This window comes from Colobus angolensis, unplaced genomic scaffold (genome assembly GCF_000951035.1).
Source record: "Colobus angolensis palliatus isolate OR3802 unplaced genomic scaffold, Cang.pa_1.0 Scaffold59, whole genome shotgun sequence".
NCBI lineage: Eukaryota > Metazoa > Chordata > Mammalia > Primates > Cercopithecidae > Colobus > Colobus angolensis.
The window spans coordinates 152624-176443 of NW_012119487.1; the positions used below are offsets into that span (position 1 = coordinate 152624).

A 23820-nucleotide genomic window follows, 5' to 3' on the forward strand; every position below is an offset into this window, starting at 1 on the left:
CTGTCTCCATACTTCTAGCTTTAAGACCTTTGCCAGCTACTTAACCTCTCAAAGTCTCAGTTTCTTCACCTTTAAAATGGGCATAGTAATAACCAACTTAAGGGTTGTTTGTGTGGATTGAATGTGATGATGCTTACGAAATAGGTGGTAGTACATGAAGCAATAATTATTAGCAATTATTGCTGGTCTCATTATTACTAACTCTACACTGAACAATACATTAGAACAATAGTACCTTTTGCAACTAAACAGGAGCTATGAATTAATTAATTCAGTGCACTTCTATTTTAGAACATAAAATATACTAGATACTTTGCCAGCCAGATGTCTCAGGGGAATTAAAGACAGGTAAGATCTGGCCCCTGCCTTTGAGAATTCCACTAAATTACCAAAGCTTGTATTTGAGTAAATTTTACTGGTAAATGATCAGCTTCAGTTCAACAGATATTTTTCACACACACCCATTATTATTCTGCCTAGCTGCTGCAGGGGGTATAAAGATGAAGAAGGCACAGCTCCTGCCTTCAAGAAGCTTATATTCAATATAGAAGTGGAGAGAGGCGGGAAGTGCACACATAGTTATGCTAGGGTTAAATCTCACCCATCCCTGAATAAGGTCTGTGGCTGGGATTTAGTAGTGCTCAGTTGAAAGTGAGTGTAGGAATGAAGAAATGAAGAATGTAGCTGAAGAAGACTCTGTAAGGAAGTAAAACTTTCAGTGACATAATGCTGAGCCTTTTCACTTACTAATAGTGTGACCCTGGACGAGTTATTTAACCTCTTTAACCCTGTGTCTCTTCCTTATCTATAAAATGAGATGATACTGCCTTTCCTCATATTAGAGTTGTGGTAAACAGAAATGCTATAATGACATGAAAGCACTTCCTGAAAGTGTGCAATTTTTTTTTTTTTTTTTTTTTTTTTTTGTTGAGACGGAATCTCGCTCTGTCACCAGGCTGGACTCGCTCTGTCACCAGGCTGGAGTGCAGTGGCGCAATCTCAGCTCACTGCAACCTCCACCTTCCGGGTTCAAGCGATTCTCCTGCCTCAGCCTCCCGAGTAGCTGGGACTACAGGCATGCACCACCACACCCAGCTAATTTTTGTATTTTTAGTAGAAACGGGGTTTCACCATGTTGGCCAGGATGTTCTTGAAACTGTGCAATATTTAACTAAAGCTATTAAAATATTATTTAAAGAGAGGGAGAACTTTTTTATCTAGATTACCATTGTTGTGGAGAGTGTTGTTTGCTTCAGCTCAAGAACACTTTTATATAAATCCCTGATGATTCTCCATTCTCTGATGTCATCTTAAAAGCCATAAGAAAGGACAGGCCCACAGCCTACCTTCACACGTTGGTGGGGAGTCTGTCCAGCGACCCGATCGAGTGCAATCCAATCTTTCTGGTCCAGACAAAGAAAATCCCTCATCACAGATGAAGTGACAGGTGGATTTATAACTGGAACTTCCAAGAGGTTGGACACAGGTCATTGTTCCATTCTGAGGGCTTAGCAAAGGTGTGCAGGGAATGGCTATCATGGGCAAGGCAGAGGAGAAAAGAAGAGATTCATTTTATAATTCAGCGACCTGAACTCTGTAACTCTGTGTGTGTGTGTGTGTGTGTGTGTGTGTGTGTGTGTGATTAATATACAACAATGGTAGTTGGCTAAAAGTGATTGTTTGAATTGCATGATGCTTTATCACCAGTTAGAGGTTGCGAAGGTGTAAAATGGCCGCCGCTTACAGTTGATTGATTGACATCCTGAAGTGCTCAATCACAGACAGCTTTAGAGGTGATTTTTAAAGGAAGCTGGTGCTCTGTTTGGGAAGATAGTGGTGCAACTCATTTTGGTTGTTTCTAGACAGGAGTGGAAGTGGTTGCTCCCTTGATACCTTCTTCAGAAACACCCCTAATGACCTTTCCAGAAAACAATGACAAGTGATTGGAAACACAGAAATGGAGGAAAATACTTTCTTCCCCTTTCCCAATTAAGTGATGGAATCTGGGTCCAAATTTTAGCTCTGTTACTACTAGCAATCTATTACTATACAATAACCTTTCTGAGCCTCAGTTGCTTTATCTTCTAAATGGGAAAAAGGATAATCCTTGCTAGTAGCAATCCTTAGTTAAAAACGTTAATTAAATCAGATACAAAAATTACATTTAAAATAAAAGAAAAAATCATGGACATATAATAGGTATACAATGTGACTGGCTTTCTGTAAGTGCTAATTTCTACTTCTTCCCAATAGTCTTGTCCTACAGTGGCCAGCCACAAATAACTCTACTTATTCACTTACAAAGAGTTAAATTAGGTCTCATAGTTCTTTGTCAAAGTTTTTGCACATAGAATTTGAGGTGCTAGAGGATGTGCTTGGATTGGAGGTCATGCTCTGTGACTTTTGGTAAGTCACTCAACCTCTCTGAACCTCAATAGCTTCACCTTTAAGATGGGAAGATAATGTTACATAGCTCCCAGGATTTTTACTAGAATCAACAACGAAAACACTGTATGAAATTTTATTTTTCTTTCAACTTTCATTTTAGGTTCAGGGGTACAGGTACATGTGCAAATGTGAATAGCTGTCAAGATGTTCCTCTGCCAGTGATTGAAACAATAAAGCCTAGATTCCATGTGTTAATGTGTTGACATTAAAAAGCGAAGACTAAGTGAACACATGCCTTAGGGTATTTCTCCGACGGTCACTCGCTATTTGACCTGGTTGAGCAGTGCATGGCTTTATACCAGAGATAGTTGGGGTATGGCTGTCCTAGAGTCATTTTTCAGCCACTAATTTAAACAGCATGAGGTTTCAAGAACACTTTCTATACCTTTCTCTTCCCTTCATTCCTTCCCCTCTCCAGCTACATTCCTTTCAATCTGATCAACTTGTCCAAAGATCTGGTTCTTTTCTTCTACTTGAAAAGTATTTCTGTAGTAAGCGTGTATGTGGGGCTGGAGAGGACACAACTCGACAAGCCTATAAACTGCAAGGACTTATGGGGGAAAGGGTGTGGGTGAGGATGCTGGTACCACAGAGCCCATTTCCAGCTTTTTGTGGCTTTGCCTTCTGACAGCAGGGGTAGATGTGGAGGGGTGGGAGGACATTAAAAAGGGAAATTGTCTGATAAGAATTACAACAGCTAGTGGATTGCACACCGCATGGTACCTTCCTGCTCAGCCCACATTTGGGTATTTCACTTGATGTGCACCCGGCAACAAGAGGAGAAAGTTCAGAGTAAACAAAGAACTAAAAGCAGAAGGGAACTGGAAGGTCACAGGAAGCTGTGGTGAGTGGCAACCTCCTTGCTGTGAAACACCCAGAGGCAGGACAGTATGGAGCAATGAACTGTAATCTGTGCCCTGCACCACCCAGGCTTGCCTGGAAGAGTTTCAGTCACTGTGATCACTGTCCTCAGGGATTCCCAGTTCTTCCCACAACTTCCCCAAAGTTGTGTGGACTTTGTGATATGTCCAGACTTCAACGTAGCCAGGATGAGCACTTAAAGGGCAAGGTCACAGCCCCGCCCTGTTCTCTCCAGACCCAGCTCTGAAGGTGCACCCAACCCTAAGTCTAGGGGCTTACCATCCTCTCTGGTGCCTGGGGATGAAGGACATTTAATTCTGCTGTTTATTTGTTCGTTCATTCATTCATTCATTCATTCATTCATTTACTGTTGACTTAGCTTACAGTGGGGTGTGTGTGTGTGTATGTGTACGTGTTTATGCTTTTGTGTGACCTGAATAGCGAGTGGTTTCCTTTTCATAAAAAATGTGTATCTGCCTGCTTTCACTCAAACGTTGAAAGTATATACAAAGTGAAAGGCATGGCAAATGATGTAGAACTGTCTAGTCTTTTACCCATTTAACTTGTTAAAATTGTATATACGTCATAAAAATATTAATTGCATAGGGGGAAAAGTAGATGGAGAAAATGTTGGAAGTATTCATACCAGAAGCCTAACAGTGTCTATTTTAGGGTAGGAGTATTTAAGAGGATATTTTTTTCATTTCTTTATTATATTTCTGCAGATTTTTTATAAATGAAAATCTTGCATTTAAAAAGCAGCCTTTTCTACAAAAGTTAACTAAGGAGTTGGATACGTTGGGGGGAACAAGATTGGGGAATATAAAAAATATACATCTATCCTTCAATAGCCACAAACATGGATGACTAGAACCGGTTCCAGTTCATACAAGATGTCGCAACACTGACAGAGCACACTGGCTTGTTAAAGAGCAAGTACAAGCCTGGGCACGGGGGCTCGCACCTGTAATCCCAGCACTCTGGGAGGCCGAGGCAGGTGGATCACCTGAGCTCAGGAGTTCAAGACCAGCCTAGCCAACATGGTGAAACCTCATCTCTACCAAAAATACAAAAATTAGCTGAGCATGGTGGCAGGCACCTGTAGTCCCAGCTACTCGGGAAGCTGAGACAGGAGAATTGCTTGAACCCGGAAGGCAGAGGCTGCAGTGGGCTGAGATTGTGCCATTGCACTCCAGCCTGGGTGACAGAGTGAGACTCAGTCTCAAAAATTATATATATATATAAATATATATATTTATACATCATATAAATATATATATTTATACATCATATAAATATATATATTTATACATCATATAAATATATATATTTATACATCATATAAATATATATATTTATACATCATATAAATATATACACATATAAATATATAAATATATATACATTAATATATGTATACATTGTATAAATATATAAATGTATATATCAAGTACAATGCAGATAGAATGTTTATACTGAATCCATACATTTCTTTCTTCTGAGAATCCTGTAACCTCCAGTACACAGATTAGTTTTTCTCTTTTTTCTATCGCTCTTCACCTTAGTCTAAGTATATTTCTCCAATTTTATACAGATCTTGGAGTGTTTGCAACTGGGTACTTATAAATTCTGCCCCTCCCATTTTACCACTATGCCCTGTGGTCCCTAGAAGTGCCAGACCAGCCTTGGGGCAACCACGCTGAATCAATTTTTTTCCCACTTGGTCTTCTTTCCAGATACCATTTTTGGCCAGGTAAGAAGAGTTCACCTGGTTTGTGACAGGAGCCTTCAGGTCTGGGTAAAGACCCTGACAAAGAGTTAGCAAGGGCCATGCCCTACTGCCTATGGCCAGACATCCTGACACTTGTGTTATCTGCCTAGCCCCCAGAGGCATTTGCATTTGGGATCCTTGGGTTACAGGACAAGACAATGAGTGAGAGTATTTATTAATTTTCCAGTCCATTTCAAGGTGGATCTTACAGTTGTCACCTCTAAAATCCAGCCTTTAAAAATACTGCCTACAATTGATTTCCAAGATGTTAGAAAGAATATATTCTTACCTTGGCATTCTGGAGGAACAGAATTCCAGTTTCCAGTAGCCAAGCACTGTAGCACACTCGCTCCCACCAGGAGTAAGTCTTCATTGCAGGTGAAGCTGCAGACTGACTGGTACCTAAAGGCACCAAAGGGGTGGGAGCAGTTCACCTGTGCCCCATTTGGAACTGGGAGATCCTGGCACTGCAAAGCTAAGAGGTGAGGAAGTAAGGAATAAAGAAACAGTAATACACATGTACTCATTGATTTTTGAGCCATTAATTCTTTCTAGTGTCAAGAACAGGGATTCCTGAATTGGGCTTGTTTAACATAGAAGACAAGAAAAAGTGTCATTTAATTATAATGGCACATGAAGGATTTTAGTAGGAAATGCTAAACCTTTGTTAAGCATCTTGGCAACATGTATCAATAATTTTTAAGCTATAATGCTTTTGGACCCAAGAATTTATGCTAAGTGTGTAATCACGATGCATACCAAAAAGTCTATTCAGAGATTTTTATGACGACATTATCTGTGAGAGCGGAATATTGAAAACAAACACAAATGCCATTAATTGGGGGTGGAAAATTAGTGATGGTGGATCCATGAAAAAAATGTTAAAGGTCACTAAAAATAATATACTTTAACTTGATAGATAGGAGAGAAGTCTCAATGTATGATGTTAAATAAAGAAGCAGAATAAAAATTGTAATATACATCGTGATCTCAAAGATGTAAAATAAATAACCATATATGAAAGAGCACATGTATTCCATGTATTGTCTCTTCTCGTCTTTAAAACAGTAGTAATAATTGTAACTACCTCATAGGGTTAGACTGAGATCATGGAAAGTGCTCAATGAACATTAGCTGCTATTATTAGTAGCAGTGGTAATAGTAGCAACAGTAGTAATAGATAGTAATAATATCATTAAGGCTTTGCATCACATGCAGACCCTGAGTTCAGGAGTGGTAAACATTCAGAAGACCTGTGAAGGGAGTTACTGAGACCATATCTCTGGATACTTAAGCGAATATCCAACTATCTTTACTTGATTAGACATTTACCTTCCTGGAGACAACATTGGCTTGAATAATCCCTTATGATCCCTTTTAAGTGTGTCAAAGAGTTCACTGTGTCTTTTTCTCCCAGATGACATATACAATACATTCCATAAGTCAGACTAGGTCTCAGCATCATGGTGCACAGCCATCTATTCTATTGCCTTCTTTTTATTTTATTTTTTAATTTTTTGCTTTTCAATTTTTTATTATAGTAAAATTTACATAGCATGAAATTTAATTTACCATTTACCTTGTCACCAACATTAAGTGTACAGCTCAGTGGTATTAAGTACATTCATATTATTGTGCCACCATCACCATTATCCATCTCCAAAACTCTTTTCATCATCTCAAACTGAAACTCAATGTCCATTAAACCACAATTCCCTATTTCTCTCTCCCCCTTAGCCCTTGGCAACCACCATTCTACCTTGTGTCTCTGTAACTTTGACCCCTCTAAGTTCCTCATAGGAGTGGAATCATACAGTATTTGTCCTTTTGTAATGGCTTATTTCACTTAGCATAATGTCTTCAAGGTTCATTCATGTTTGTAGTATATGTCAGAATTTACTTCCTTTTTAAGGTTGAATAATATTCCATTGTAAGTATGTGGAATACTTTTCACTTATCCATTCATCTATTGATGGGCGTTTTCATTGCTTCCACATTTTAACTGTTGTGATTAATGCTGCTATGAACATGGGTGCACAAACATCTCTTCAAGACCTGCTTTCAAACCACTGCCTCATTTTAAAATCAAGGTATACTTAGACCCAGGGGAGTCACATAAATTGCTCAGAGATCTCAGTAAATGAAAACACAAAATGTCAATATTATACTTCTGGAACATGACTTTAGTGTGAGGTACTCCTCATAAAAAAATAATAATTTTGTGAACCACACCCCCACATGAGTGCCTTAGTATAAGAGCAAACTGTTAGAAACCTAACATATTGAAAGAGGATCATTTTGTCAAATCAGACCATAGACATATGATTTATAAGGTAACATATCATCATATTCATTTTCCCTATAAATCTTACAAGAGTTTTAAAGTTGCATTTACACACATTAATTCACAACTACTAGTGAGGCAGGTAGGTAAAGCAGATAATAGTAGCCCAATTTTACAGAAGATACTAAGCCTCAGAGAGTCTAAACCACTAGCTTAAGGACAGGAAGTGACAGGACTGAACTAAACAACTTGTCCATTACCCTTCCTCATTCCATGCTATTCCTCATGCGTGATTTCTTCCCCCAAGTCCCATCTTCTTCATTCCAATGCACCCTATATGTGTCAATCAGTGCAACCCTCACCTTGATTATACTATAGTGGACATGTTGTGCCTAAGACTGACTTCGCTCACCATTTCATCTCATCTCTGGTCCCAAGCACAAACGACATGGCACATAGTAGGTTCTCAGTGAATATCTGATAAAAAAAGGCATGTCAATGCTCAGTGCAGATGCTGATGCCTCTAATGAGCTGAGACACACAGAAAAACATTACCACTGTTACAGTACCTTGACAGACTGGGGCTGGCGCTGTCCACTGTCCCAAGTTATCACACCGAACTATATCAGCTCCTCTCAGCATGAAACCTTCAGCACAGCGGAAGCTGCAGTTGGTATCATACAGAAACGCTCTCAAGGATGGAGCGCAATCCATGCTTCCGTGGATGGGGGTCTCCAGCGACTCACACGAAATAGCTAAGTGGAAAAGGTACCTTCTAAAGCGGGGTAATGGAAGGGCCGGATTCTTCCTCAGAAGAAATTCCTGGATGCTACATCTTTCCTGTCCACACTTTCAGTATGTTCAGAACCCTAAAACCTCCATTTTCCAAAAGAGAGACTGCCTGGAACACCTTAGCATGCTCCTCTTTGCCTGACTCATTCTCACCTGCCCTTCAGGTCTCAGCTTACACTTCCCTTTCCTTAGAAAGCCCTCCCTTCCCACCTTAACCAAGGGTAGGAGCCCCTGCAGTGTGCTCCCATAGCCTCTGTTCTTGTGCTGTTCACACATGATTGTCATTCTTCCCCATCATACCATGGTCTCCTCGAGGTTGGGCTCAGTCATTCGTAGTTTTATTCGGGAGCTGAGCAGAGTGTTTTGTATATTGAAAGTGCTCATTAAATATTGACATTATCTGTGAAATTGAATCTGAAAAGAGTATATACAGGAAAACGCTGGACTTGTAGGAAAAAGCTGGACTAGCATAGCTTATTGTTGACACCGTTACCTAGTCCTATGAAATGATCCCGACCGGACTTTGTCTCTAGAACACAGGATGTCATCCTAATCAGACTTCAGTTGCCAAGCGAGTGCAGCCAAAGTGAATTCCTGAGCACAATTAAGCCCTGAGTGACCTCAGTTCTGATAAAGATTGGTTTCCTCATGCTCCTCCTTGATAAAGCATTTTATCTCCAGGCTATTCTTGAGGCTTTTCAAAGTATAAAGACCACCTCTTTGCTCTGGGCTTTGACCTCTGGTTTTTACAGAATCAGAGCATTTAAGAACCAAAAATCTGGCTGGGCACAATGGCTCACGCCTGTAATCCCAGCACTTTGAGAGGCTGATGTGAGTGAATCACTTGAGGTCAGGAGTTTGAGACCAGCCTGGCCAACATGGTGAAACCCTAGTCTCTATTAAAAATACAAAAATTTGCCTGTAATCCTAGCTACTTGGGAGGCTGAGGCAGGAGAATCGCTTGAACCTGGGAGGCAGAGGTTGCAGTGAGCTGAGATCATGCCACTGCACTTCAGCCTGGGTGACAGAGAGATTCTGTCTCAAAAAAAAAAAAAAAAAATTCTCTAGTGCTTCTCTCTTCTCTCTTACCTTATAGGAAAGAAAAGTGAGGTTCAGAAGTGTTAAGTACTAGGTAGTAGCAGGGTTGGGCTTGTAATCTAGGTCTGGGAATTCACTAATCCGTCATAAGTTTCCTATTCTCCCATTACCACTGTCCACCTTATAAACTGACGGTGTGAGGCAATTGCACAGAATTCAGTTTGGTGGAATTGTGTAAATGCCTGGGATTGCATCACACACTCTTTTTCAATGCAGTTTTCCTTCCTTTGCTTCTTTGTCAAAAGCTACCTTCAAAGACTACATAGGGAATCACTCTTTTTAGCCACCTTAGCCACTGCTCCCAACTCCCTCTCGAGTATAGGACATAGTCCTATACTTCGGATATATCAGTAGAGCAGAAGCTCTATGCTAGGTACTTTATACATGCTATTTAATTGTATACTTTTAATTGTATACTATTTAATTGTACTTAATCCTCACAAGCACCTTGCAATTCTCAGCTCCATTTCACAGATAAGAAAACCATGGTTCCTGGAGGTTGAAGAGCTTGCTCCAGTGCAAGAACTTAGAAGAGATCACCCTGACACTAAGAGCCCTCGGCCTCTCTACCATGCCATGATTCCTTCTTGGACAGAATGGAGGTTGCTAGGGAAAAATCCTACCCTCACAGGTTGGCAAGGGTGCAGACCAGTGTCCAGAGCCAACGCAGCGGAGCGTGTCTAAGCCCCTCACTCTGTAGCCGGGCTGGCACTCAAATTTACAGTTGGAGCCATATGCAAAAGCAGCGAGTGGATGAACACAGTCCATGGTTCCTTCGCTGGGGGCTTCCAGGTGCTGACACTGCACAGCTGGAGACAATAACCGAGGATAAAGAGAAAGGTACTGAGAAAGGAGAAAAGCCACAGATAGAGAGCAATGGTGGAACCATCTCTGAAATGGAGGTCGAGCTAGCAAGATGTGAAGGTCAAGAGACCCTAATGATATTTGTCCAGACTTGGATTACCAGTTCTCAGGGTGATCTGAGTCTGTTAAAAACAAAGACTCCTCCAAGCTGTATTCTTAATGTCCTCTCTTCCCTATACTTCTATAAACCTGTCTCAGTAGGTCCTCTAGTGTCCGCTTACAGATGTAGAGGCCACCCTTTCTGATCTTATGTGGAAATTGTGAATCAGGCCATTCTGCAACTGCCTGCGGTTGTGAGTTTGGGGAAAGAAAGGAATTTTTTTTTGCTTTCTCATCTCAGATGAACCCAATCTAGCTGATTGGCAGGTAGGAAGCGAATTAAATTTTGGCAATTCAGGCTAGCTTCTCCATAAGCTGGTCAGTTTCATCTATGCAGTAAGTGAGGACTGGGTGCAATGGACATTATACATCCCAACTACCTGAAACTCACCTTTACACACTGGGGCTGGGGCTGTCCATACCCCGGAGGCTGTGCATTGCACCACTTCTGGTCCAACTAATGCAAATCCCTCTTCACAACTGAAGTTGCAGCTAGACTGATGCTGGAATGCTTTTGCGGAGTGAAAGCAGGTCATGTTTCCTCGTTCAGGAATCTTCAGGGGTGGGCACTGGACAGCTAAAAACAACCACAGAATAATAGGGTGGATCCTTGGACAAATTTTGTCCATCACCTTGAAAGCCTTCAAATTCTGCAGCAGTCACACCTTCCCAAATTGGCAGGCAGGGTGATGCACTAGAATGGTTAAATGGCATTTTCAATAGCTGTTTGGAAAGATCCAAACACCCTTGTTTTTCATGTAGAAAAGTTCGGTAAAATTATCAAATTAATAATACTTAACCCCTAAGTCCTCATCATTGTACTCTGTTTACTTTATAATTAACAAAGGGAAAGGGGAGGGGTCCCTTTGTAATGTTTTGGCCTGAGAATCAACAACTAAACTGACTAAGTGACTCTACCCATAAAAAGATACCATGAAAATCGAAATTTATGTTACTCTGGTTGACAGTTAACAGTGATAACCAGAATTTTCCATCTAACATAGATGGTCATTATAGCTCGCATTTTTTAATAAAGAAAGCTCATTCCATCCTCTTCTCCCCAAAAATTCTATGTCAGTGAGTATGAAAAGAATAAGGTCTACATACCTAAACACTGCGGAGGCTTATGTGTCCAGATTCCAGAAGCCAAGCATTCCAGCTTGCTGGGCCCATTTACTTGGTACCCGTCAGCACAGTGGAAGCTGCACTGCGAGTTAAAAGAGAAGTTTCCCAGAGGGTGGCTGCAGTTCATAAGCACGTGTTGAGGGAGCTCAAGTTCTCCACACTCTCTCACTGCAGAAGACAAAATAGTGATTTTTATTTTCCATGTAGAATTAACAGCAATGTCAGGTTTGCTGAAAGCTGTAACTACTTATGTAACCCTCTTAATGCTAATTTTCTAAACTTCTAACCCAAGCTATCCATCTCTATTTGGTCTCTTTGCATTGGCTGCATCTTGGGAAATAGTCATTCTTTCACAAGTTTTTACTTCAAACAAGTAAAATTAGCCTGAAAGTGTTCTGTTGGTTTTGCTTCTTTTCCCTTTCCCTTTTCTTTTTTGAAATTTATGAGTCAATGTTTTCTCCCAAGAATAAAATGTTTTTACCAAGAGTGTATGTCTAGGGACACTGAGTGGAGAAGACAGATGATAGAGGGGGGTTGGTACCATCCTATTCTCACTGGAGAGCCTTCAGCATGGTTTATTTACTTCTTGGCATCATCTCTAGCATAAAACCAAAATAATATCAACAAAATAGAAGCCTCACCATATTCACATTCTGGCCCATAGAATCCAGGGTAACAGGAGCAGGTATAGTTCCCGATGGTCTCGAGGCACTCTCCTTGTTTGCTGCAGGACATGTCCTGGCAGGAGGCTGCATAGATATGGAAAGGTCAGAGTCATGAACATTCACCCATGAGAGGAAAGGCTGAATTCTCGTTTTGACCATAGACTCCTCCCCTCTCAGGTAGGACTGAGCTAGCCAGACAAGAGAGAACCACAGTATCTTCTAGAGAGCCAACATGTTCCCTGTGAAAAGCACTGTAGGGGTCTGCGGGAGTATTGCATGGCTCCCATTTCATACTGGCATTTAGTGTTTCCTAAGGAGGGTATTGCTGTGTGTGGACACAGAGGGACAAACGGAGCCACTGACAGACGTGTGGACAGAGAAACTCTATGTGGTACAAAATGGGTTGTGGTTTTCAAACCAAGCATTGTTTTAATATGGAAGCCCCAATGTCACATATTACAGCATTGAGGTTAGGCACCAGATGTGGGGTGTGGGGTCACACAGGTATGATATGAATCCTGGCTCCGCTGCCTACTTGCTGTGTGACCTTAGGCAAGTTGCTTCTCTGAGCTCAGCTTGCCTAGGGTTAGGGCACAGACCCTTTCACCTTTCATTTGCTTCAAATCTATGTCCAGAATCCTACAGTGGAGAAACAGAGGAGCCAAATGAGATATTTAAGACCTACTCATGGTAAACGATAAACAATCTTATGAGGTGATGTTTCATGAGTCTAAATACAGCAGGCCAAGATAGTACTGACTCTGGCTGACCTGCCATGTCCTCCTCACCAAGACAGTGCCACTCAGGTGACAGAACAGAGAAGGGCCAGGGTTTCTTTCCTGCAAGAAAGTATTTGAGGGTATGTGCACTTGATGAGAATTAGTATTAGAATTGATACTTTGAAAGCACTGAGAATGTTTTTATTAATGAGGTCATATTTGGGGCAAGGTCTGTGGCTGAACTCTTTTCTGGTGACTATTTCCTCTTCCTTAAGCCCTGTCCACATGCTGGTTCACTTGGCAGTATATTACAAAAGTATATCCACATGTCATATGTGGATATGCTGTGCTACATGATCTCTATGTTTCCTCTCAATTCTGAGATACTAAAATTCTATAAACCAAGCAAGGTTCTGTAGGAAGAAGTTTCTATGGCAGTCAGTGGATTTGGTGAAGCTGCACTGAGACACTGGGAAGGGTTCAAATAAAGAGAATATGTAGGAGGCAGTAGCAGTTAGATAGATACAGGTTTGGTCCACATCCTATTCACCTTGCTCCCTGACCTTAACCCCACCAATGTCTTAATGCCTTATAGTAGCAACCCCTGCCTGCCCTATGTTCTTGGAGCATACAAATGTTTCCCCAATTATAGCTTCCTTGGGATCTCAGAACTCCAGGGGAAGAAAGAGACAATGTTCTGTATTCTATCCCATTTCAGGGTTTCCTGAATAGACAGGTTAGCAATTTGTCTATTCCTTTGGATCTCCAAGGAGAAGATGATTTATTCATGATGGTTCAATGAATAAATCTTTTTTTGATAGCCTGCTCTGAGGTCTAATAATTACTGACATGAAGAGAATTATTCCAACAAACTTAATTTCATATTACAGTATATATATTTCTCATCTCCCGTGGATAACTGATGCTTCTCTACATCCTTTACATCTTAGATGGCAAAATGACATCAATGGGAGTGGCTGCTTAGAGTACTTTGTTGGTGGAGATAAAACCCATCTGTGTTCAGGTAAAGTTGTATTAATTAGTGATGTCTACCACTGTTGCGAGTTAGAGGAGTGGCATCATTTATGCCAGTAATTTTCAATCTTGTTTCTATCTTGCAATTTTTTTGGTAAGCTTTATTGAGGAAGACTGTCTTGCAGAAATGGATCTTGAAGGCTGGGTGAGAAGGGGAAGTAGTGGCATATTGAAACAGCTAGTGGCAGTCTAGGTTATCTGATAAGAGATAATTCTAGGGAGGCATAGCCCAGAAAGGGGTAGAGAGCTAACTGGGAGAGCAGTAGGATGAGCTAATATCCTGATAATGTCCATCCTGATCCATGAATATATGGTCATTAACCAATTTATTTATATATAAATGCATTGTTTATAAAATAGATCTGATTATATGATAATGCATTCATGGATATGTTTTGCCTCAGCTAGGAGGCTTGGGGAGAAGACGGAAAATGTAGAAGGTTTTCTTTATTCTATGTATTCTGTTCCGTACATATACTGTTGAGGGCTTCTGAGGGAGATGTGTTTAAAACCTAAAGAATTCAGAATATGTATGGCAGATGATTTATTGAAGAAACTTCAGAGTACTTAGAACCTTCCTGCTCAGGGCAGTCCATACCATCCTTAGGCACAGTGTTCATGTGCTACAAAGGACAGGACTGGCCCCTCTAGACAGGGAAGCAATGTCAGAAAGAAGGAATCAGCTCTGACATTAGGCTCATGACTAGAGGAAGACCAAGCTTTCAGGAATGTCTGCTTACTCTGGTACTGGGAAAGTTGAGAATTAAAATACACTCGAAGTATTTCACCTTCAATTACTCCTTTCCTTTCCTCCCCACTCCCCACCACTACCCTCCCACCAAAGTTCAATGGATCTAAAGGTATGTTGTTGTTGAAGAGACACTGTAAAGCATTTACAATGCTTGGTTATATTCTCAAATTGTCTCATAAAAATGTAGAGCAAAGAATGTGGTAGTTTATATGGCTAAAAAACACCAACTTTGGAATCAGCATGAGTATGAAACTGGCTCCACCATTAACTAGCTTAGAAACTTGGGCAGATTACTTAATAGCTCTGAGCCTTTCCCTCATCAGCAAAAGTAAGAGTAACAGAAAAATGATTGATGGAGTTGTCATGAGGACTAAATGTGACTAACATTAAATGAACAAATGACACATGAACTAAATAAACTAATAACACAATGCCTAAAGCACACGGACGTTCAGTAGGCATTAGCTACAGCTGTGTCACCTAGGGGCTGGGCTAAATTCCCTTCCAATTTATACTCTCTCTTATACAAGGCACAGGGGTGAACAAAAGCTCTAGACCTAAAATTTGGGAGACTGGTTTCTGGTCCTCACTTTGCTTCTGTCCTTCTCCATGGCTTTGAGAAACTAAAACCTCGTGAGTGTCCTTGTCATCAGTTATAAGATGAGACAGGTGAGCTGGATGATACTAAAATTTCCCTCTAGTTTTAAGCAGCCAGTTTTCTCTAATTCTGATCTTATATTCTTTTTTTTTTTTTTTTTTTTTGAGGCAGAGTCTCACTCTGTCGCCCAGGCTGGAGTGTAGTGCCTCCCAAAGTGCTGGGATTACAGGCTTGAGCCACCGCGCCCGGCCTGATCTTATATTCTTCAAGGTGCTCAATCATGCTGACTGGCTAACAGTTCAACCCTTGATTTCATGCCCTGCCTTTGTACCTTTGTGTTAACTCGGTGGTTACGTTGGCCAACCAGAGAAGGCAGGTTTTTTTAAACAGAAAAGTTTCAAAGTAGAGAAGGCCCTACCTGTGTAACACAATGCATGCTTTTTCTTCAAGCAGTGCTCATCATTCCACTTGCCAGGGGCTGACGGACTCTTGATGTAGATCTCCACGCAGTCCTCGTTGTTCCTTTTGTTGTTAGGTTCATTATCAGCCCAGTTCTCAGCCTCTTTAGTGAGAGCCTTTTTGGTTCCCACCCAGGTCCATGTCTTATTGCTCTTTCGGATCCCAATCCAGTAGTAGGAGCTGTAGTAGGGTAGGACCTCATTGAGGTAATCAATTTCCTTTTTATTCTGGATGGCCACTAAGTCTGTGTAGCGATTCTGGCAGTATTTGCGGGAAATATTCCATGAGTATGCTTTTGTGCTGTAATGATAAGTCCACGCTGCCACTTCTTTGTGGTGTGTTAGTTCTAGAGTAAAGGAGAGTGTGTGCCAGGTTAGCAACCCTCACCAAAAAGAAGCTGTTACCCCAAGTATGCCTCTGCACAGTCAGATGTGTTTCTGACCAGAACATGAATACCCAAAACATGACTAGTTTCTGTCTAATGTAGTTGTTTGAAGGAAAAAGAATGGTTCCCACCTTTCACTTAAAAGTGTGAATGAAGTCAGAATAGGAAAATGTCATCTTCTGAGGATCCTTGATGTTAAAGATTTGGAATCATAAGATATCAAAGTTGGGAGGGACCCTGGAAGTCATCTAATTTACTCCTGTCCTTTTATAAAAGAATGAGACATAAGTAATTTGCCCAAGCTCAGATTAAATGACACGAAAATGTCTTAAGGGCAGGCTCTACCTTTTCACGTGGAAAACAACATGCTTTATGACCTGGAGCCTACCAGTTGGTCCAGGCTCATTGCCCACCATATTTACTTTCTCAGAAAAACAGAATTCCTCCTTCCTTGAATTTGCACATGTTCTCCCCGCTATCCTAGCTGTTCTCTCTTCTTATGTCTGGTAAACTTCACTCCCCCTACTCTCCATGGCTTTTCCAGATGGACTCTGTGTTCCTTCCTCCAGGCTCCCACAGCACCTCATCCCTGCCTCCATTGCCCTCATTGCCATGTATGGTAATGTCTGTTTCTATGATACAGCCTACATCTGCCAGGTTGTAAATCTCCAATGGTGTTTTGTTTTTAGCTTTGGATCCTTAGCACTGAGCCTAGAGTTTAGCACTTAACAGGCCTTCAATAAATGCGTGTTGAATGAGTGAAACACAGTAGGTCTGTGGCAGAGCCCGGGTGGGAAATCAGATATCCTGATCTGCAGTCTTACAGTCATTCCCTTCTTCTTGGCTGTTTCTCTTTCATTAACTACTCTACTTCCTCCATGTCTGCATACTCACTTATTAACATAGGGCTCAAAACAGCCCTTTTTCACAAGTGTTTTTGATACTCAATGAAATAAAGAATGTGCCTTTCAAAAGTATAAAGGTACTACAGTACTGTTACCGTAGCCTGTTACCCTCCACCCGGGGCAGGAGAGGCCAGTTCCTGCATGAAGAGGTGTACAAAGCAAGCAATCAGGCCTGGAAATGGGTTTGTTTCCTGTTTATTTAGAGGCTTGTTTCTATCCAACCCTCTTCTCTGCTGAGCATGAGGGTTAGTCATGCCTGTACCTCCCTTGCTGACATTTCCAGGACATTGTTTTACCTTAAAAACTTCATTCTGATATAGCCAGGGCTGTCTTATGACTTTCATAGACTAGGCAACTTTGCCTATGTAGGCTTCTTCCTCCATGCTAACACATTAAAAATTCTATGTTGCAACTGCGCTGGTACAAAGATGAATATATCACTATATATTAAAACATTTTCTTTGACTTCAAATAAAATAATTCTAAAAGACATTCAAACATGTTTGTGGGTCTCTAAAAATTGTGTGGGTCTGTGTCTACTATGCCTAATGGAGGAATTGGTCCTGGATATATCATTTTAAGTTATTTGCTGTGCCCTTTCTACCAATATGATGGTGTTGGATACATTTGTCTTCCAGCAATCGGCACTTGGACAGTTTTCCCATGTCTCAAATCAACTGGCTACAATCCATGAAGTTCTCACACATAGCTCTGATCTCTACCCTAATTACTTGGGGCTAAGGAAAAAGTTAGCGTCAAGTTTACCAGAGATCAGGGCACTGAAGCAAAGGAGTCGGGCAATTCCAAAGACCACTCTCCAAAATCTCTGATACAAGATGGCTTTTTGGCAGCTGGCCTGAAACAGAAGAGAAAACTTTCTTTTAGTATCCATACACCACCAACATGGCCAAAAATAATTCTAGTTAACAATCATTATGTTGAAGTATAATTGTGCCAATTTCCATTGGAAGAGTGGTTCAAGCCCTCTGCTTCCTTCTTGCTTCTCATTACCCTGCTTTTAAGTTCTACCCTGGATGGACACTGTAGCAAGGCTGGGGACAGAGTTCATTTCTTCATTCATTCAACAAATATTTATTGAGTAGCTTGTGCCACCAATATTTGTATTTTAAGATACATTTTTAATGTGTATGGAAGAAAGCTAAACACATTAATATGGCTGTAATTAGTATTATAAAACAATCGTTTTAAGAAGTGGTATGTCATATCCAAGAATAATAGAAAGTCACATGAGAACTTCCTGACCCACACAAATAATGTCTAACCTATACTTTGAGGTCCAGAGCATCAACTAATTGTGTTATGCTATGCCATCTATTTTGTATTACTGATCTTTGTTTTATCTTCTTGCTTTTTCATTTCTGCACACATCTACAATACTATTCAATGTTTAATATACATATGTATGTATATATTTAATATTTCTTAATATATGCAGTAAACTTATTCCCCTTGGATCTATAGCAACTATTATTTCTCATGAACTCTCTTCTGTTGGGCTTTCATCAAATCTATGAATATTTTTAAAATGTTTTTGGGGTTGGGCGCATTGGTTCATGCCTGTAATCCCAGCACTTTGGGAGGCTGAGGTGGGTGGATCATGAGGTCAGGAGTTCAAGACCAGCCTGGCCAACATAGTGAAACCTTGTCTCTACTGAAAGTACATTTTTTAAAAATTAGCCAGATGTGGTGGTGGGTGCCTGTATTCCCAGCTACTCAGGAGGTGGAGGCAGGAGAATCACTTGAACCAGGGAAGCGGAGGTTGCAGTGAGTGGAGATCACACCAGTGCACTCCAGCCTGGGCAACAGTGTGAGTCTCCTTCTCAAAAAAAAAAAAAAAAAAAAAAGTCTACTGTACCTATTGGATAAATTGGTCCTGGATATATCAACTGAGTTCTAGTGGTGCTTATCTTCTCCGACTTCCTCATGTTGCACTTGAAAATACTGAAGCTTGGAGCATCTAAATAACACATTCAGAATGACAGTAGCAGAGCCTGACTTTGAAATAAGAGCTCTTTCCACTCTACATTTTTTTTTTTTTTTTACCTTCATTAACCTCCAGGCTTCTAAATCCATGCTGCATTGCTGTTGTGGATGGTAGAGTGTGTGACACGACTAAATCTAGCTGCTACATTGGTTCACCTCCAAAGCCACTCCAACATTACCATCGACATAAAAACAGTGCATTTGCTATGCATTTGCAGTTTTGTCACTATCCGAGTCAGACTGCTACCTAAAATCTCTCCTGTAAAGAAATCCCACATTGCTATAGACCACAATTTGGTCTGTGACAATTTGTTGCGGGGTTATGTATGTGTTCGTGTGTCTAGACCCAGTGATAGATGATGTAGTGTGCATGGAACGGTGTGCAGTTGTGTGTGTGTTCCTGTGTCATACCCCAGTGACAGATGATGTAGGGTGCATGGGACAGTGTGGGGTTGTGTGTATGTTCATGTGTCATGCCCACTGATGGATGAGGTAGGATGCATGGGACAGTGTGGGGTTGTGTGTGTGTGTGTGTGTGTGTGTGTGTGTGATGCCACAGTGACAGATGATGTAGGCTGCATGGGACGGTGTGGGGTTGTGTGTGTATGTGTGTGTCATGCCCAGTGATGAATGATGTAGGGTGCATGGGACAGTGTGGAGTTGTGTGGTGTGTCACACCCAGTAATGGATGATGTAGGGTGCATGGGACAGTGTGGAGTTGCATGTGTGTGTGTGTATGTGTGTATCATGCCCAGTGACGGATGATGTATGGTGCATGGGACAGTGTGGGGTTGTGTGTGTGTCACACCCAGTGATGGATGATGTAGGGTGCATGGGACAGTGTGGGGTTTTATATGTGTGTGTGTGTGTGTGTGTGTGTCATGCTCCGTGATGGATGATGTATGGTGCATGGGACAGTGTGGGGTTGTATATGTGTGTGTGTGTGTGTGTGTGTGTGTGTCACGCCCAGTGATGGATGATGTATGGTGCATGGGACAGTGTGGGGTTGTGTGTGTGTCACGCCCAGTGATGGATGATGTAGGATGCATGGGACAGTGTGGGGTTGTATATGTGTGTGTGTGTGTGTGTCATGCCCAGTGATGGATGATGTATGGTGCATGGGACAGTGTGGGGTCATGTGTGTACATGTGTTCATGCACTTTTGACTACAGCCTGATCAGATACCAGGGAGAACTCAACTCAAACCAGTTGATGTGCAGAGAGCGGAGTTATCTCATAAGCCTAGAACTTTTCATCTGGGAGCTTCTGAATCTTTGCTTTAGTAAGTAGGCATATTTTGTGTTCTTATAAGCTGCTGATCTCTGCAGGACCTATGATTAAACACTGAGAGTATCATAACGTTATGATTTGTGGTGCTGTTTATTTGCACAAAAAGTAGAGTGACAGATAATCCCAGTGCGAAACTAACCCCACTGCTTTCTCTGAATTGTATTGTGTCACAAGCTGTTCTTATGACCACATTTCAAAGCGCACCATTCCAAATGCTGAAGCAGAAATCTTCAAACCAGGATAAGGCTGACTTCCCAAGGGTTTCACAAGCAAAGAGAGTGTTAATTAAATCTATATTCAGATTCTCAACTTTCACATATATACTTTCTTAAAAACAATTTGCCTAAAATACACCTTTCTCCCGCTTTACAAGAGAAACATTATACGTTTTACTAATTTCTTATTTATTCTAGAGCTTTGCCCTTGGATATAAATACATTCGTATGCCAAAGATGATTCAAAATACTGGTATAGGTATTAAGAATTTGAATATTTTAAATGATATTGCAGCAAATCCTTTTTCAAGTATGGTGATTTCCATTTATTTCCTTTCATCAGCTTTGAGGGAGCACCCAATTAAGTTGTCAGCTTTGATTAAATTTTGATAGTAAATCACTATATAATTTGGGGCATATAACTTGGAAAGACTTCAAGGAATTGAGACATTGCTACAATAAAACTTCTAATTCCATTTACTTATTCATGTGAATGAAGTTTCTCAGTGTTTAAATCCTTGAAAATGAAATATGGGAATAATATTGATGCCAAACTTGTCAGATTTTGTTGATAAATAATATTCATTTATGGATATATGAACAAATAGGGGGAAACTCCTCTTCTCTTAGAGACCAATTTTCAATAGCAATTTAAATATAAAGGTTTAAATTACTTGTCAAAACTTGTAGTATATTTACCTTAGTTTATTTAATTGTGTACTAAAAGTAGCTGTCATGCAAACTCAATAGAAAAGAAAAACATTTTAACACGTAGAGACTTATGGTTGTAGAAAATTAAAATTTTGGCCGGGCGCGGTGGCTCAAGCCTGTAATCCCAGCACTTTGGGAGGCCGAGATGAGCAGATCACGAGGTCAGGAGATCGAGACCATCCTGGCTAACACGGTGAAACCCTGTCTCTACCGAAAAATACAAAAAACTAGCCGGGCGAGGTGGCGGGCACCTGTAGTCCCAGCCACTCGGGAGGCTGAGGCAGGGGAATGGGGTAAACCTAGGAGGCGGAGCTTGCAGTGAGCTTAGATCCGGCCACTGCACTCCAGCCTGGGCGGCAGAGCGAGACTCCGTCTCAAAAAAAAGAAAAGAAAATTAAAATTTTATATTATATTTTTATTTTGCAAAGAAGTACAATAATCAAGAAAATACTTTAAGCTTAAAATGTGTTGTCTTAGGCTAAATGATGTAGAAGTGGGATAGAAATAAGTATTCAAGGAGAGAAAAATGAATAATGTAAAATTTCTTATTATTAAGAGCCTGCTTGTGGTCTTTTAAGTGATGAGGATTGCAGATCGTGCTAGTACTTTATTTCATTGGATAAACTTTAAGAAATTATGTAACAATTTCATTTTTAAAGTCTAATTTTTGTAATACATTGGAAAATCCAATCTTCTTTTGCTTTTAAAATTTGGGATAAAAAATTGTAGCTTTCCACTTAAAAAGGTGTAAGAGGTAATATAGTGTTCCAGGATATTTTTGGAGGTATAGGAGCAAAAATATTGCTGCTGAAGAGCACAACTCTGCAGCCTTCATGAAGGGGACCTAAGTGCTTGTCTCTGAACCTGGGCTCTGCCTCTACTCAGGCAGATTGCAGCACAAGTGCAACGATTTTAAATTTAGTGGTACACTTCCTGTGGAAATGGTTTTCTCCCTGAACAGAGTATTTCTAGGGATTTCCCTGGCTTTGGGGCCACCTCACAAGAGTGTGTGGGGCAAGGGAGTCGGCGAGTCTCCTAGTCTCCCATCACAGTGGTCACCTCTACCCACTGTTTCCTGTTTTGGCTTGTTTGTTTAAACTTTTAAATAAGATGTGGTTTAAACAAAGTTTCCAAAAAGAGATGTTTCCCATTTAACCTGTTTGTTTGTTTGTTTACACTTTTTTTAAGGAAAATTTCGTCAGCAAATTCTCTACCACACGAGACAAAACAGAAAGTGAGAGAGAGCGAGAGAACTTGTTTTAAACATTTTAAAGTTTTAGAGGACTGGTACAGTGCTTCCGATAAGGGCGCAACATCTAAGAAAGGAAAATGCAAGTTAGTGTGCATCCCCTGCTTTAATCTGACGTAGTTTTCTGTTTCTTTACATCACCAAATACCAAGATTCACCTCTTATGGTCTCTTGTGGGAGACCATAAAGGTCACTTTCCAGCTAACTTAGCATTTTTCTGCTGTTCTGCAATAGGTTTTTCAGACCATGAATGCCTAAGATAGGGCAGCCGCCACTCCCCACCGCTGAGACTCAATGAGTGTAAATGATTTGCCCAAGCTTGCTCACCTGAATGTATGTAGGGTTAACACAGTAATTCTTATTCTTCCAGGGCTTATGAATTTTCAAAATCTGATAAAAGCCATGGTCAGACTTCTTCAAAATATATGCATACTTGCAGTATTTTAGACAATCTCAGATGGTTCATGACCTACTAAATCTGTCCATGTATAATGGGGCCCGAGTTCAAGATTCTGTGTTAACTGTAAGGCAACTGACAAGGATTTTGTGTGGAGGTGTGGAGAATGGATGATGTTTAAAAATCTTCTTTGAGTAACAATCTTCCTCTGAAACCTGCTTGGGGTGGGCAGGCCTTCTCACACCTGCTCCTGCTCTGCATTATAGTCTTCAGGATGCTGCTCTGTCCTGTGTCACTAAGCAAGTTAAGTACCAAAACAAGAGGAAATTCCTCTCTAGAAGCATCCATATGCTCTGCTAGTCTTTGATGTGCTCTGGAAGCCTGGTTCAACTGGAAGTTGCTGGAAAGGAGTCAGAGACTGGGTCATTAGAATAACATCCTGTGCCTCTGTAAGCCTTCATTAAGCACCATGATTATCTTTAATTTTGCTTTAATAAAGAACTAGGCTGAGTGGGGTGGCTCAGGCCTGTAATCCTAGCACTTTAGGAGGCCAAGGTGGGCAGATTGCTTGAGGTCAGGAGTTCGAGAACAGTCTGGTAATGTGGTAAAACCTCGTCTCCACTGAAAATATAAAAATTAATTGGACACAGTGGCGCATGTCTTTAGTCCCAGCTACTTGGGAGGCTGAGGCAAGAGAATCGCTTGAACCCATAAGGCGGAGGTGGCAGTGAGCCGAGACACTCCAGCCTTGGCGACAGAGTGAGACTCTTTCTCAAAAAACAAAACAAAACAAACAAAAAAAACTAATAATGATTGCAGGGTAAAGAAAGAAGCAGAGAGAAAGTGGAATAAGCAAATGCCTTGACCTAACTTTTCACAGAAGGAGGTACCAGAGGCTAGTAGGTGTCCCATGGCTTGCCACGTTCCAGGTGGCTTACAAAGTTGGCAAGAATAGTGCCACAGAAACGAGATCCTGTTCTCTTTGTCTACATTGTAGACCACAGTTTTGTGCTTTTAAGAAGGCAGAATCAAACAATGTCCCTCCCTTGACCCTTTGTCCTCCTGCCCATATCAGCTTGATTTCTCTCCTTCCTC

The 23820-nt window shown here is 40.9% G+C and overlaps 1 protein-coding gene across 2 annotated transcripts in view; it reads right to left on the minus strand.

Annotated features, from left to right (window-relative positions):
• The window catches only part of SELP (selectin P (granule membrane protein 140kDa, antigen CD62)), a 41856-nt gene that overhangs the window by 13011 nt on the left and 5025 nt on the right, over positions 1 to 23820 (minus strand). For both annotated transcript variants that reach the window (XM_011962260.1, XM_011962259.1), the window contains exons 2-10: positions 17625 to 17715; positions 15529 to 15915; positions 11984 to 12091; positions 11325 to 11510; positions 10609 to 10794; positions 9878 to 10063; positions 7934 to 8119; positions 5370 to 5555; positions 1347 to 1532 (exon numbers count right to left, since the gene is read on the minus strand). In XM_011962260.1, the coding sequence (XP_011817650.1) occupies positions 1347 to 1532; positions 5370 to 5555; positions 7934 to 8119; positions 9878 to 10063; positions 10609 to 10794; positions 11325 to 11510; positions 11984 to 12091; positions 15529 to 15915; positions 17625 to 17715 (1702 nt within the window). The remainder of the gene's footprint in view (positions 1 to 1346; positions 1533 to 5369; positions 5556 to 7933; positions 8120 to 9877; positions 10064 to 10608; positions 10795 to 11324; positions 11511 to 11983; positions 12092 to 15528; positions 15916 to 17624; positions 17716 to 23820) is intronic.